The sequence below is a fragment of the Hyla sarda genome, chromosome 2 (genome assembly GCF_029499605.1).
Source record: "Hyla sarda isolate aHylSar1 chromosome 2, aHylSar1.hap1, whole genome shotgun sequence".
Classification (NCBI taxonomy): Eukaryota; Metazoa; Chordata; class Amphibia; order Anura; family Hylidae; genus Hyla; species Hyla sarda.
This window is the reverse complement of record NC_079190.1, coordinates 162,072,743-162,089,704: the sequence shown is the minus strand read 5'-3', so window position 1 is coordinate 162,089,704 and position 16,962 is coordinate 162,072,743. Positions and strand designations below refer to the sequence as shown.

The 16,962-nt window shown below is 39.2% G+C and overlaps 1 protein-coding gene across 9 annotated transcripts in view; it reads right to left on the bottom strand.

Annotated features, from left to right (window-relative positions):
• The window catches only part of NALCN (sodium leak channel, non-selective), a 657,013-nt gene that overhangs the window by 163,994 nt on the left and 476,057 nt on the right, over positions 1–16,962 (bottom strand). For all 9 annotated transcript variants that reach the window (XM_056555671.1, XM_056555665.1, XM_056555672.1 and 6 more), the window contains one exon: positions 1,559–1,695. In XM_056555671.1, coding sequence (XP_056411646.1) covers positions 1,559–1,695 — 137 coding nt within the window. The remainder of the gene's footprint in view (positions 1–1,558; positions 1,696–16,962) is intronic.

Below are 16,962 nucleotides of genomic sequence, written 5' to 3'. Positions count from 1 at the left end.
CGTCGTGTGTGCACATGCTGCCAAGACCTCTACGATTTCAATTCCCGATTCGAATTCTGTGCCGATCAAACAATTTATCAACTGTGAATCCACTCACATAATATACAAAATAGATTGTAATAGCTGCAATGTATCCTACATCGGCAGCACTAAAAGAACTTTGAAAAAACGCATCCAGGAATATCTTAGAGCTATTGGCAGCAGTTCTTACACTAACGCATTAAATGTCTCCAAACATTTAAAAAATGTTCATGATGGTAATGTAGCCCATTTTTCTTTCTCAGGTATTGAGATAGTTTGTTCACACGACAGAGGTGGGAACCGCATCAAATCATTACGCAATAGGGAAATCTTTTGGATTTACTCTTTGCGCACGTTCAACCACATGGGTTAAATTTAAAATCGGACGTCATTCTTCACTGCTAACTAATTTTAGGCTGCTTTATATATATATTTTTTTATTTATAATTATCAGTGTTTTGGCAACCTTTTTCCTCTAAATATACACTTTGTGTCTCCTTAAAATACACAGGTCTCATATACATTGTTTGCACTTATCTTGTAACTATGGTTATAGGTGTTTAATGATTTATGATTTTGTACCTGTTATGTCTAGCAGATGGGTGCCTCTATTTTTGGAACGTATAGGGTTAATCCCTGGTTCGTAAGATAAAAATTTTGCTCACCTGTTCCATTAGGAGTCTGGGATTTATTCCCTCACCCCTCTGCTTCCCACCATACATCTGATGAAAGGTCACATGACCTGAAAGGCGTCATGCTTGGCGCGGATTCCTGGAATTTTAAACGTTTGTCTTATTGAAGTCTCTCCATGTCGATGATTTTACGTGGTTCTAATAAAGGTGAAGTTTCTTAATTGTTGGCATCTACCTGCTTTCTTCATAATTTACAAATCTGTTAAACTTTCTGTCACCAGTTGATTTGAAAACATTTATTTTTCCAACGGAGTACTCCTTTAATATATTTGGCCCATGTTACTCTAGTATACTGATGATTAAGACTACCATATTAAACATCACCACTGAACACTTTAGTTTTTGGAACTTGGTTTCTTATAACTTAAAGTTGTTGTTTTGCTATCAGGGCATGAATAGATATCTAATTATAAGTCATGTTGCCAGCAAAGAAGCTTAGTAGAATCAGCAGTCCTTGATACATTCAGTGAACTATACAGTATATTCATTTCTATTTGCCTGTAATCTGCTCCACCTATGAAAACGCCATATTATAGATACAGCTTACAAACCACTTTCCTCCAGTGTATTTTTCCATGTTTTTACTTGAAGAAGTAATTTGTATAATATGTATCTTATCTGATAAAGAGGCTGGTACAGCTTTGAAACTTGTGTACTAGTCTAACAACTCCTTGAGACTTGAGAGTGAGGTGTAACATCCAGACCTTGATGTTGCTTGTGTTAAATGGGAAAAGCTCTCTTTTAAAATGTTACAATAATTCAGTGATAGCATAGTATGTCTTAGTAATGCAGATATAGCCTTTGAATACCTTAATAAAATACAATATCAACCAAAATAAATCTACCTTATTTTTGGGACGGTAAAATCAGAAGGCAATTTGGAGATCTTCACCATCTGGGGTCTGTTGGGGAATTTTTCAAAGATACGTAGACGCAATGGTAGTTTCTCCTTGGTGTCAGCATTTGCTTCACTTTGTTTTAACTAAGCAAAAGTATGAAAAAAGAAAAACATATTGAGGCACTGACCACAACAGACAGAAGATGGCAGCAAAGGTACATTGCTTTATTCATAGCCTATACTAGAAATCCAGTCCTTATATTTACTGAACTATCCCATAAAGGAAAATGCAGAGAATATACTGCATATGGTATATTTTAAATGCACTGATTTACTGTATTTGTTGTTTATCTAAATAAATGGTTATAACCATTACCCAATGTTTAGATATACAAAGATATATACTTGGCTTGTATTCAAAGCTGAATTTATATTTTGTGTTTCTTGGGGTGTTTTTTCTAAACCTCTCACAGCAATATAATATATTGCAAATGAACAGTAACAGGAAAGTGCAATAAAAAAAACACAGAAGAACCACACTGTGTGAACACAACCTTACCTGGATTCATTTATCCACTATCATGAATTGCCTACTTGGGCAACAAGGAGACTGTTACTATGAGAGAACTTGATAATTCTCCCTAATTGAGTTGTATGCAATCTTGCTGACTACAGCTGTTACTGAATAATTAAAGTGGACCTGTCAGCAGGTTTTTAGGATATAACATAAGGACATTCCTATATAGGGCTCTCGACCCTGAATCAATTTAGACCTCTCATTAGTCCATCGACCCCTCCAGTACTGAGATTTTGGAGTTTAAAAAATATGCAAATTAGGCTTCGGAGCCCTCTAGGCATTCTCCTCGGCTTTTAGATTACAGGGGAAAGGAATTACAGTACAGCCTGGTAGAGATCAATCAAGTGGGTAGAGAAGGTGACCAATGCTTTGCTGGGCTCTAACAGCCGAGGAAAACACCCAGTGGGCTCCAAAGTCTAATTTGCATATCTTTTAAACTCTTATATCTCCGCACTGACGCAGTGTAGCCCGGACCTCATATTTAACCAGGGGTTTTACATGGAATGGGGGTACTATTTTAGGGTATGTTTCACACATATGTGCTGTGCATTTCACACACAAGTTTTTATGCACTAAATCCACACTTTAGGTAGTGTATGAGTGCCGATTTCATGCATGAAAACCTTATAATATATGCTCTAATATTACTTGTGGATTTTCATGTGTGAAATTTGCAGCAAGTTACATGTGAACATACCCTTACAGTATAGTTTCTGCATTGCAATGAGATGTGCTGGAATACATGCCTCATTAGGGTACATAATAAGGTTCACCTTTAATTGTCCAATAAATAAGGGCTTTTGGATATTGTGATATACAAACATGAAAGTCTGTGTATCTGAAGAAGGAGACAGATTCTCCAAAAGCCCTTATCTATTGGACAATAAACTTTAGTACTTTGTTAGCCACTATCTGGATGTCTGTGATTTTTCCACGATTTGAGGAAACTTTATGTTTATTATTGTCTATAAGAATATCTGGTACGTCCATTCCAGTTGGACCACCAGTATATAATCCATGCTGCATGTTCGGGTTGCCCTTTATCTCTCTGCAGTTGGATAGATTTGCTGTAACGGGTGTTGTGGTTTCTCAGCAACCCATCCAGGCAAGCATCCTGGCAGTTTTAGATTCGGCTTTTGAGTCAAAGCAAGACATTGAGTCAAATGCAATGAGAAATTAAAAGAAAGGACTTCTATTTCTTCTTCCCGCTGGATCGACTTCTTTGGCTTTAAAACTGCAATGGCTTTTTTCCTTAAAACATGCTGCATGTGAAATGTCCCTGAAGGATATGAGTTCATATTATGTTTAGACATTAGGGGTATTTATGTTCAAAGATTTAATTTTAAATTAGTGGATGACATTTTTTTTGTGCTTAAGCCCCACGAGAATGAATGTTGCCATCCATTAATTTGAGGGACAATTTTCCTCTGTTCTTATGGCCAATTGCAGTCTCAGTAGTTAGACCCCCACCGATCAGCTCGTTGTGGCCTATCCCGTCGATAGGGGATCAATTTTGAAACTTGGAATACCTCTTTGGGTACGGTCCCATGTACCGCTTACGCAGAGTATTTCACGCTGTGCAAAATCATCTGTAGCAGTGGAAAATATGCTGCATATTCTCAGATGAACATACACACATGGCTAGCCAGCAGCACCCTTTCAGGGACAAAGTTTTAAAGCACTTTCGTTAAAGTTTACCTTTTTGTTTTACAGTAAAATTGTTGCTGTTATTTAGTAATGTTCATGACTCATGCACAAATTGTAGGGTTTGCAACAATAGAGGTTTTAGGGTATGTTCACACAAATAAATGTACTTGCGTAATTCCACACACATATTCCGCCTTGAATGAATGTTCCATTGATTTTATTGTATTGGTCTTTTCGCTGATCAGTTTACACTGAGCAATTTCAAAAGTAGAAGAAATGGTGTTCTGACAGAAGCTAGAACATGTTCTTTCTTCTGGTGGAATCCATGGGTAAAAGCTTATTGAAGTCAATGGGACTTATTTTTCTGACAAAATATGTTTGGAGGGGTATTTGTCCAGAATGTGTGCAGAGTTTGTTCAGAAATGACTCAAAGTAACAAAAGCAGAGGACAATATCTATGCAATACAATGTTGTGCTGAGGCACAATACAACGCTATAAATAGTTTCAACATACCTCGTGTAATCCTTCTACAGGTTCTGTGCACACAATTCAGGAGAAAACTAACGGCACATAACTAGCCCACACTAAGCTTATTTTTGAGAAAAGATGATCAATAGATGGCAAAATAACTATGTCAGGAAATCCAGTCTGATGTTTTGCTTAAAGGGAACTCCGATAAGTTCTTATCCCCTATCCAAAGGAAAGCAGATAAGGGTATGATCGGGGGTGGGGGGGGAGGGGGTGTGTGCTTGGTTTTGATCGCTGGGAGAGTATAAGTATCTACTGTAACTTCATACTACTGTTTATTTGTATACATTCCAGTATGATGCCAATAAACATCAGACCTTTACATTTTAAAGTTAATGTACTTCATATTTCAATAACAAGTAGCAGTTACGGTAAATATACATACCGTGCCTCTCAGCAGTCATGATAATAGTCAATACTAAATCTGCACTGGAAATTACTACTAAATATAATGAATGCACTTTTGGGGAGACTTATCAAAAAATGTGTAGAGGAAGAGTGGAGGAGTTGCCCATAGATTGTTTCAATTTAAAAATGTGTCTGAAAAAGCGATCTGATTGGTTACTATGGGCAACTGCTCCACTTTTCCTCTCCACAGGTTTTGATAAATCTCCCCCCATTATCTTCACTTTTCAGTGCACACATTTCTTTGTCTTGCATTCAGTTTTATTCTACAAACACGCGATAAGGCAAGCGGTGTACAGATTATAAACTACTAATCTGTTTTATTCTGGAACTGGTGAACTTTAAAATAGAGTTATCTTATTTCTGTCAAGCCTTAACAATATGGCATCTTAGAATACCTATAAATGTGCCTGTGCCCCAATAGAATTTAGCAAAATAAAAGGAGGATATAATAGTGGAGGATATTAAAATATGCAAGCGCCTTCCAATCCCTTTTTCTAAAAATAAGAGGAAATAATAAAGGCTGAATTATTGGTTCAGTGAGGTTCTCACAGCTCAGTAAATCTGTTCTGGGCTTATACAGCTTAATTGACAAGCTCATTATCATTGTGGTTGTGATTAAATGCTCCATTGCCATTTCAAGGATTATAAGAATTCCCTGCTGAGCTCCACATTTCAGGAAGAATGCAGAGAAGTGCAGCTTCATAATGATGAACATACACCACAAGTTTGCTTAAAATAAAAGTCATACTTCAGTTCTTATTACTGAATGTGAGCCAGTGGGTTTAGTTTGCATCTATCTATAGCACTGCAAGAAAATGTACAAAAAGGCAATACTATTTAATGTGGTAATAACATATTAGACTATTGAATTATTTTAGGTAAATTCGTAGCAAGGTAGGTAATAGTCACTAGAGCAGATGGATCAAGTAGAAATAAACAGAATTACGCTACATGTGACCCTACACTTAGGGTACATTCACATGTGCATATTTTGCTGTCGATTTTCTGCAGCTGATTTTTACAGATTGACTTTGATGGGTAGCAAAATTCCCTGCAGGGGGTGTGTATGTTTTACAATAAGGGGCATGTATACTTCAAGGGGTATTCCAGGAAAAAACTTTTTTATATATATCAACTGGCTCCAGAAAGTTAAACAGATTTGTAAATTACTTCTATTAAAAATTCTTAATCCTTTCAGTACTTATGAGCTTCTGAAGTTAAGGCTGTTCTTTTCTGTCTAAGTGCTGTCTGATGACACATGTCTGGGGAAACACCCAGTTTAGAAGAGGTTTGCTATGGGGATTTGCTTCTAAACTGGGCGTTTCCTGAGACACGTGTCATCAGAGAGGACTTAGACAGAAAAGAACAACCTTAACTTCAGAAGCTCATAAGTACTGAAAGGATTAAGATTTTTTAATAGAAGTAATTTACAAATCTGTTTAACTTTCTGGAGCCAGTTGATATATATAAAAAAGTTTTTTCCTGGAATACCCCTTTAATACACACTCCCTGACTATAATCCCACCTATACCCTTATCCCTCCCATTATTAAGGTTAACACCCATCTAATTCCCTCTATTGTTAAACAAACTATAAACCCACATATCTCAGGAATGGAAGGACATGTCAAGAAACTGGGAAAAAATATAGTGTTTTTAAAATAAAAGGATTTTTTTCCTGTTTCTATTTTCTGATTGTAATTTTTTCAATTTGATTTTAAGTGTGTTTTTTAATGGCTTTTAGCAATATGCTTTGCAGCAAGCCCCATGGATATAGACACAAAGAACATACAGCAAGCAAACATGGGTAACATCTATACAGTATTACCTCACACCAACATTGATAAATGTTTCCCAAAGTGTATAAAATAAACCTGCCATAATTTCAACAATTAAATTAAAACAACTATGATGTGTGCATTGATAGCAGCATTTCCATAGACTTTAAGGGTACGTTCACACGTAGGTAATTCGCTGTGGGTTCACGCAGTGGAAATTCCACTTGTGGAATTTGCACAAGCGGTTATGCTGCTACTCAATGTCTAGCAACATAATCCACTTGCATAATTCCCTTACAGAACATAATAATACGATAATGCAGCTTTTTATGCCTATTCTACTGCCTTGTCTTTCATTTTACAGTGTGTAAACCCAGCCTTATGCTGTACAGATCACTTTACAGCATCCTCCTTCTTATCATCACAAACAGACCGGGAAGTTTCAGCTTGGTTTTAGGCTCAGTGGTCAGGATTTCTTTTATGATAAAAGATAGTAAAATTTTACCTAAACAATAAAAACTAGCTAACAGAAAACTGGCTTTCTTTACCATAGCAACCCATCACAGCTAAGGTTGTACAGTCGTCCCTCAAGTTACAATATTAATTGGTTCCAGGACCACCATTGTATGTTGAAACCATTGTATGTTGAGACCATAACTCTATGGAAACCTGGTAATTGGTTCTGAAGCCCCCAAAATGTCATCCAAAAATAAGAAAAAGTGAGGATTAAAGAAAAATAAATAGATAACTAATACAGATAAAGCAAATCCTTACATATAAAAGTAATAAATAGCTGCTGGGAGCTGTAAATCACTATCTATGTCAGTGTTTGCCAACCAGGGTGCCTCCAGCTGTTGCAAAACTACAACTCCCAGCATGCCCGGACAGCTGTTGGCTGTCTGGGCATGCTGGGAGTTGTAGTTTTGCAACAGCTGGAGGCACCCTGGTTGGGAAACAATGGTTTATGTAGAGGACAGGAGCGTCTTCAGGGTCCTGTACACACAAATGGAGCCGCCCTTACTTGGTGTCCAAAGGAGCAGCTAACCCTGGCACTGGTAAGGAATAGTACAGAACTTGTAGTTCCTCCCTGTACTGTAGGGCGCGCTACACAGCCATTCAGTGCATGTACTTCAGTAATAGAGGTGATTTACCAGTAAAATGTCCATTCTGATTGGTCAGTCCCTCCAGTTGTGACACGTTTCACAGATCTGGACTGTCCGTAGCATTGTATGCTGAGCCTGGTTTCAAGTTACAATGGTCCAGAAAAGACCATTGTATGTTGAAACTATTGTATGTTGAGGCCATTGTAAGTTGAAGGATCACTGTATTTTACTAGGGCTTGTTACAATATGAAAGCAGAGTGGTTGCTGTGAGAAAACCAGCCAGTGGTTTTTTTATTTATTTATTTTTTTATTTATTTTCCAGTGTGTGTAGACATAGACTAACTTCTTACACCGCCACTAGTGGTGTACCTTCAAACAAATCATCCATTATGTAAAAGAATGAATGCAGCATAAACTGTACGTAAACATGTATAATAGGTTATCTATAAATGTACAGATTATATTTATAATGCTATAAGATCGCTCAGCGCAGAGTCTCGCAATCACTTCAGTGGTTACTAGCGATTGTGGCGTCTGATTATAATCAAAGCCAACATTTTAGAAATTTTCAGCAATCAAATAAATTGTTCTTTTGCTTGTTGATTATAATACAAACATTGATTAGATGCAATGAAAGGTAAATGTAATTCTTTAAGTATGCAATAAACCAACAGAAAATGAATGCGGGATGCTAAGAATCAGTATCAAAATCACTTTATTTGCAGGTAACAATTCAGGAATTAGGTATTGCTCATATTTTAATGGATGGCACAATTGAACAAAGAATAATAGAGCTGATGTAGCACAAAGAAAATGTAATTACTAAAGATGTGACAAAAAGAGGAGATATCACAGGAAATTAATACAGCATTTCAAGGCTGAATAGAAATGTTAGAAATGCTTTTTCTGGAATATGGCTTCATAGATGTTAACAAAAGATGATAATGGAAATGTTAGCACATTATAATTGTTTACCCTTTCTATCTTCACCTGGAAATTAGGAACAAGGATTGAATTCCCAAAATGGTAATGAGGTATTGTAGGCTTAAATAGTTCTAGCTCCAGCAGCTAAAAATGATATCTGGCATTCCTAAACCTCTGCTGTTCTTTTGATCCCAAATGGGAGTTAAAAATAAATGTAACTTGAGAAAAACTAACACAAGAGAATTTATATTAAAAAAAAAATTAAAAATTGTACTGAACATTGTTAAAAGGCAGTTTTCAAGATCTCAATATTGATGAGATCTAATGACGATGGTCAGGATTGGCTATATATTTCAGGTTGATGTGGGCGACCTCTCAGCTCTCCTGCTGATCAGCTGTTTAAATGGGCTGTGGCCCTACAATGAATGCAGTGTCCGGTTCTTTACTTACATGGGCATGCACTCCCGCCCCCATACTAAATAATGGTGTGATTGCTACTGTACGACCAACAACTTTGTCCTGTGTTTAGTGTACTTCTCATTACAAGACAGCTCTCAAATACTTGGGTTGTCACATGCATTTCTGATAATGAAGCTGTCCAAGGACTCCGCCGACTGTTTTGGGTTTGGCTTCTTTAAATCCCAGCAATCTGCTGTAATTGTCAGAGGAAGCTCTGGGTAACCCCCTATTTCCAGTCTTAATGCATGCATGGGTTAAATAGCTGCAGTGAGTCTGCAATATCAGCCAAATTGTTATTTTACAAATAGGAATGATTCAAGGAATAGAACAAAGAAGAACAGGAGATTAAAGGGTACTCCAGTGGAAAAACATTTTTTTTAAATCAACTGGTGCCATAAAGTTAAACAGATCTGCAAATAACTTATCCAGTACTGCTTTCTGCTCCACAGGAAGTTCTTTTTGTTTTACATTTCTTTTCTGTCTGATCACAAAGCTCTCTGCTGACACAACTATCCATGTAGGAACTGTCCAGAGCAGGAACAAATCCCCTTAGCAAACCTATCCTGCTCTGGACAGTTCCTGACATGGACAGAGGTGTCAGCAGAGTATACTGTGGTCAGACAGAAAAGAAATTAAAAAATAAAATAACTTTCTCTGGAGCACAAAGCAGCTGATAAGTACTGGAAGGATTAAGATTTTTAAATAGAAGTCATTTACAAATCTTAAAATTAGGTGCAGCTCACAACAGAAGGACTGAGGCAATCAAAACTAAAGCCGGACCCCACCGGCAACACTAATAAATATCAAATAGAATATCTAGCTTATGCCTAATTTACAAATCTGTTTAACTTTCTGGCACCAGTTGATTTTCAAAAAACTGTTTTCCAGGGGAGTACCCCTTTAAATGGGAACTGTCATTAAACATGATTTCAAATATTTAAAGGGGTACTCCGGCACTAAGACATCTTATCCCCTATCCAAAGGATAGGGGATAAGATGCCTCATCGCGGGGGTCCTGCCGCTGGGGAACACCGTGATCTTCCATGTCGCACCCCGTTAGAATCTGTCCCCGGAGCGAACACGGTCGCTCCGGGTCTGATTACTGGCAATCACGGGGACGGAGCATAGTGACGTCACTGTTCCGTCCCCGTGTGACATCACGCTCTGCCCCCTCAATGCAAGCCTATGAGAGGGGGCGTGACAGCTGTCACATCCCTCATATAGACTTGCATTGAGGGGGTGGAGCATGATGTCACAGGGCTGAGCCGTGACATCACTATGCTCCACCCTCGTGGTCTAGATGGACTCAGCCTGAGGACCTACAGCGGTTCCAGAAGCCGCTATAGGTGGGTGCTGCATGGTATTTCCCGGGGGTACCCAGCGGCGGGACCCCTGCGATCTGACATCTTATCCCCTATTCTTTGGATAGGGGATAAGATGTCTAGGGGCAGAGTATCCCTTTAATATTCCTTATGCCAAATAAATAACTTGTAATTGGCTTCCATTGAAAAAAAATAAACATTTTATGTTAGTTTTTCTGCAGTATACTTGTGGCCACCAGAGGTATCCCTTGGCCAGAACACATTCCGTCTGGTCAAAATGTCAGATTTTGGTCTCCTGCTTGTAATGGCAGGAGACCAAACTCAGGAAGTGTTTCTCTGCACCGAGCTTGATTGACAGCTGAAAAGAGCCTTACTGAAAGCTGCACAGACTAAAAACTGCACAGACTGAAAGATGCTGCACAGAGCTTGAGGTATTCTATTCATCACAGCGCTGCAACAATGTGAGGGCGGAAGTGGTCCCCCAGCGGGCTTCAGTGCTGTCAGGCCTGCTGGGAAACACCCACTTTCTCCTGTTGGGAGATGTGAGCAAGAAGAAAGGTAAGATACACAGCTGTTTACATGTAAATCTTAAACCAAGTCAAATGGATTGCAATGCAGACATTTAATTGTAAACATGTAAAATCTATGTATTCCACATTAAAATCTATGTATTCCACATTTGCAGTTGCAGTAAAGTTCCTGAGAGAGAGGTTGAAACACAGAGATGCTGGATTAATTAATGTCTTCCCTCAAAGACTGATTTACAGCTTACTGCTAAAGAATTGCTTTTTAATGTCCTCAATGCTGCTGCTACTTCTGAGGGTTTGCTACAGACAGGTTGAGAAGCAGGATCCCCTGTTATCTGTGTGTATATATGTGTTCATGGGAGCCATCAAAGAGACTAATGTCAATCTTCTCTGCAGCTGAGTTCAGGGAAAGAGGACACTTAAAAAATTGAGCTTACAGGGGGATAACCAGGTATAAGATGCCATATATAAGTCTTTTTTTTTTTTTTTTGCTTACTCTGTGTGCAAAAAACTCGCACAGTGGGTACCCATAAAGTTTCAAACAGCCTTACATAAGCAACTTTCAGTTTTCACTTTGCAGTGGTAACAAATTTATGATGTGTAATTGTCGCAGGCAATAGTAAGCCCATTTAAAAAGTTGCAAAGAAGTCTCAACTGCGACTTTTGTGTTTTGCTTATGTGCTCCAAATTATTCAACCCCCAGTGTCAGTACAATAAATATGAAGCACATAAGCAAAACAAACAAAAAAAAAAAAAGACCTCAGAACTCACTTACCAAAGACAACAATGATAAATGTCCCCCAAGATACCTTATCCTGAAAAGATACATGAAATGACAGTTATACTTTAACCCCTTAACGACGCGGGACATAAATGTACGTCCTGGTGAGCTGGTACTTAACGCACCAGGACGTACATTTGCATCATGCGCGGCAGGTCCCGGCTGCTGATAGCAGCCAGGGACCCGCCCGTAATGGCGGACATCCGCGATCGTGCGGATGTCTGGCATTAACCCCTCAGATGCCGTGATCAATACAGATCATGGCATCTGCAGCAACGCGGTACTTGAATGGATGATCGGAGCTGCCTCAGCGATCCGATCATCCAGCATGGCAGCTGGAGGTCCCGTCACCTGCCTCCCACGGGTCTTCTGCTCTGGTCTGCGATCGAGCAGACCAAAGCAGAAGATGACCGATAATATTGATCAGTGCTATGTCCTATGCATAGCACTGAACAGTATTAGCAATCGAATGATTGCTATAAATAGTCCCCTATGGGGACTATTGAAGTATAAAAAAAAAGAAAAAAAATGTGAAAAACCCCCTCCCCCAATAAAAACGTAAATTGTCCCATTTTCCCTATTTCACCCACAAAAAGTAAAAAAAAAATATTTTATATAAATTTGATATCGCCGCGTGCATAAATATCCCAACTATTAAAATAAAATGTTAATGATACCTTACAGTGAACGGTGTGAATGTAAAAAAAAGCTGCTTTTTTATAGCATTTTATTCCTTAAAACATTTATAAAAAAAACTATTAAAAGTTTAATACAAGCAAATATGGTATCAATAAAAAGTACAGATCACGGCGCAAAAAATGAGACCTCATACCGCCGCTTATACAGAAAAATGAAAAAGTTATAGGTCTTCAAAATGGGGGGATTTTAAAACGTACTAATTTGGTTAAACAGTTTGCAATTTTTTCTAAGCGCAACAATAATAGAAAAGTATATTATCATGGGTATCATTTTAAAAGAATAAAGAACACGTCATTTTTACTGTAAATTGTACGGCGTGAAAACGAAACCTTCCAAAATTAGCAAAATTGCGGTTTTCTTTTTAATTTCCCCACACAAATATTATTTTTTTGGTTGCGCCATGCATTGTATGGTAAAGTGAGTGATGGCATTACAACGGACATCTGGTCACACAAAAAACAAGCCCTCATACTAGTCTGTGGATGAAAATATAAAAGAGTTATGATTTTTTGAAGGCGAGGAGGAAAAAAAGAAAATGTAAAAATAAAATTGTCTGAGTCCTTAATCTGTTGGGGACGAAGGCTGTATGCATACGCCCTTGCTTCCTGGTACTTAAGGACGAAGGGCGTATCCATAGGCCCGTGGGAATATCGATCAGCAGGCACCCCGCGCAAATCAGCAGGCACCCCCCGTGTCGGCGATCGGTGAAAATCGCAAGTGAATTCACACTTGCGATTTGCGCCGATTCCGGGTCATTACTGGTCTATGGTGACCCAGTGACCCGGAATATAAGGGGGATCGCGGTTGTCCAAGACACCCACGATCCCCCTGAAGGGATAGGAGTGAGGTGGCCGGGGTGCCACCCCTCTTATCCCTGCTATTGGTCGTCAGAAGCGACGACCAATAGCAGATCGGGGGCGGGGGGGTTAACTTTCGTTTTCCCCGTCCTTCCCACCCACAATAGATGGGGCAGGACGGGGAAACAACAGAGGACAAGCCCCGAAGTCCACCTACCCGTCCTGAGGCCGTGTGCGACGGTGATCGGCGGGCGACGACGTCGTGCGGCAGTAAGTTGCCTAGCAACATCTGGAGGGGTACAGTGGTCTCTAACCTGTAGCCCTCCAGATGTTTCAAAACTACAACTCCCAGCATGCCAAGACAGCTGTTTGGGCATGCTGGAATATGTAGTTTTGCATCAGCTGGAGGACTGCAGTTTGAGACTACTATACAGTGGTCTCTAAACTGTATCCCTCCAGATTTTGCAAAACTACAACGCCTAGCATGCCCAAACAGCTCTTTGCTGTCTGGGCATGCTGGGATTTGTAGTTTTGCAACATCTGGAGGGTCACAGTTTGGAGATCACTGTGCAGTGGTCTATAAACTGTAGCCCTCCAGATGTTGCAAAACTGCAAATCCCAGCATGCCCAAACAGTTAACAGCTGTCTCGGCATGCTGGGAGTTGTAGTTGTGTACCTCCAGCTGTTGCATAACTACATCTCCCAGCATGCCCTTCGGCGATCAGTACATGCTTGGAGTTGTAGTTTTGCAACAGCTGGAGGCACACTGGCTGGAAAATACTGAGTTAGGTAACAGAACCTAACCTAAGGTTTTCCAACCAGTGTGCCTCCAGCTGTTGCAAAACTACTACTCCCAGCATGCACGGTCTGTCAGTACATGCTGGGAGTTGTAGTTTTGCAAAAGCTGGAGACACACTGGTTGGATAATACTGAGTTAGGTAACAGAACCTAACCTAAGGTTTTCCAACCAGTGTGCCTCCAGCTGTTGCAAAAGTACTACTCCCAGCATGCATGGTCTGTCAGTACATGCTGGGAGTTGTAGTTTTGAAACAGCTGGAGGTTTGCGCCCCCATGTACAGGGTACATTCACACAGGCAGGTTTACAGCACATTTTTCGCAACAGCGCAAACTCCTAACGGGAAACGCATAAACGCTTCTGACATAAACGCAAAAACTTAAATACCCACATGTGACCCCATTTTGGAAACTACACCCCTCACGTACCATAACAAGAGGTATAGTGAGCCTTAACACCCCACAGGTATTTGATGAATTTTCATTAAATTTGGATGGGAAAATGAAAAAAAAAATAATTTTCACTAAAATGCTGGTGTTACCCTAAATTTTTCATTTTCACAAGGGAAAATAGGAAAAAAGCCCCCCAAGTAAGAAAATACCCCATATGTGGATGAAAAGTGCTCTGTTGGCAAACTACAATGCTCAGAAGAGAAGGAGCGCCATTGGGATTTTGAAGAGAAAATTTGTCCAGAATTGAAGGCCACGTGTGTTTACAAAGCCCCCATAGTGCCAGAACAATGGACCCCCCACATGTGACCCCATTTTGGAAACTACACCCCTCATGTAATGTAATAAGGGGTGCAGTGAGAATTTACACCCCACAGGTGTCTGACAGATTTTTGGAACAGTGGTCCGTGAAAATGAAAAATTTAATTTTTCATTTGCACAGCCCACTGTTCCAAAGATCTGTCAAATGCCAGTGGGGTGTAAATACTCACTGCACCCCTTATTAAATTCTGTGAGGGGTATAGTTTCCAAAATGGGGTCACATGTGGGGGGGTCCACTGTTCTGGCACCACGGGGGGCTTTGTAAACGCACATGGCCCCTGACTTCCTTTCCAAACAAATTCTCGCTCCAAAAGCTCAATGGTGCTCCTTCTCTTCTGAGCATTGTAGTGTGCCAGCAGAGCACATGACGTCCACACATGGGGTATTTCCATACTCAGAAGAAATGGGGTTACAAATTTTGGGGGGCATTTTCTCCCATTATCTTTTGTAAAAATGGTACATTTGGGGAAAAAACTGCACTTTAGTGGAAAACATTTTTTTTCTCTTTTACACATCCGATTTTAACGAAAAGTCGTCAAACACCTGTGTTAAGGCTCACTGGACCCCTTGTTACGTGCCTTGAGGGGTGTAGTTTCCAAAATTGTATGCCATGTGGGGTTTTCTGCTGTTCTGGCACATTGGGGCTTTCTAAATGTGACATGCCCCCCAAAAACAATTTCAGCAAAATTCACTCTCCAAAATCCCATTGTTGCTCCTTCCCTTCTGAGCCCTCTACTGTGCCCGCTGAGCATTTCCTTAATCTAGAGAAATTGGGTTACAAATTTTGGGGGGCTTTTTCTCCTATTACCACTTTTAAAAATTCAAAAACTGGGTCTACAAGAACATACGAGTGTAAAAAAATGAAGATTTTGAATTTTCTCCTTCACTCTGCTGCTATTCCTGTGAAACACCTAAAGGGTTAACAAACTTACTGAATGTCATTTTGGATACTTTGAGAGATGAAGTTTTTATAATTGGGTCATTTGTGGGGTATTTCTAATTTGAAGGCCCTTCAAATCCACTTCAAAACTGAACTGGTCCCTGAAAAATTCCGATTTTGAAAATTTTGTGAAAAATTGGAAAATTGCTGCTGAACTTTGAAGCCCTCTGATGTCTTCCAAAAGTAAAAACATGTCATCTTTATGATAAAAAAAATAAAGTAGACATATTGTATATGTGAATAAAAATATAATTTATTCGGAATGTCTATTTTCCTTACAAGCGAAGAAAAAAAATTTAGAAAAATGCTACGTTTTCAAATTTTTCATCAAATTTTTGAATTTTTCACCAAGAAATGATGCAAGTATGGACAAAAATTTACCACTACCATAGAGTAGAATATGTCATGAAAAAATAATCTTGGAATCAAATTTATAAGTAAAAGCATCCCAGAGTTATTAATGCTTAAAGTAACAGTGGTCAGATTTGCAAAAAATGCTTCCGTCCTTAGGGTCATAATGGGCTCTGTCCCCAAGGGGTTAAGGCCCAAATGGGCTGAGTCCTTAAGGGGTTAAGTACTTAAAGTGGTACTCCGGTGGAAAACATTTTTTTTTTTTAATCAACTGGTGCCAGAAGGTTAAACAGATTTGTAAATGACTTCTACTAAAAAATCTTTACCCTTCCAGTACTTTTTAGCAGATGTATGCTACAGAGGAAATTGTTTTCTTTTTGATACGGGCATCAGGTGTCGCAGGGGACATTGTGGACAAGACAAAAAAGAAATTCAAAAAGAAAATAATTTCCTCTGTAGCATACAGCTGCTAAAAAGTACTGGAAGGGTGAATATTTTTTTAATAGGTCTTTTACAAATCTGTTTAATTTTCTGGCACCAGTTAATTTAAAAAATAAAAAATGTTTTCCACCAAAGTACCCCTTTAACTTTAGGCCACTTTCAAACTGCAGTATTTTGGCAGTATTTTGCATCAGTATTTGCAAGCCAAAATTGTGAGTGGGACCAAAATATTGAAAAGAAGCAAGTGTTTCCATTAAACCTTTGCTTGTAAGTTTCACTCTTAGTTTTGGTGTATAAATACTGATGGAAAATACAGATGGCCACCAGTTTCTTTTTTGTGTTTTTTAGATACTTTTTTTGTGTTTTAGCACCTTGTTCAAAAAGGGGGCATGTTTTAACAAAAAAGGGGTATGGTATAAAAAGCAGCTCAATATGCCATAATGGTTGTCCCAGCCATAATGGTGGCAACTGCGTTGAGTGCTCTGCGTTGTCCCAGCAAGGAGAGAGTTAAATTGCACTGCTGAGCAGAGCTAATTAACTGCTTAGGGGGGTATACAGTACAT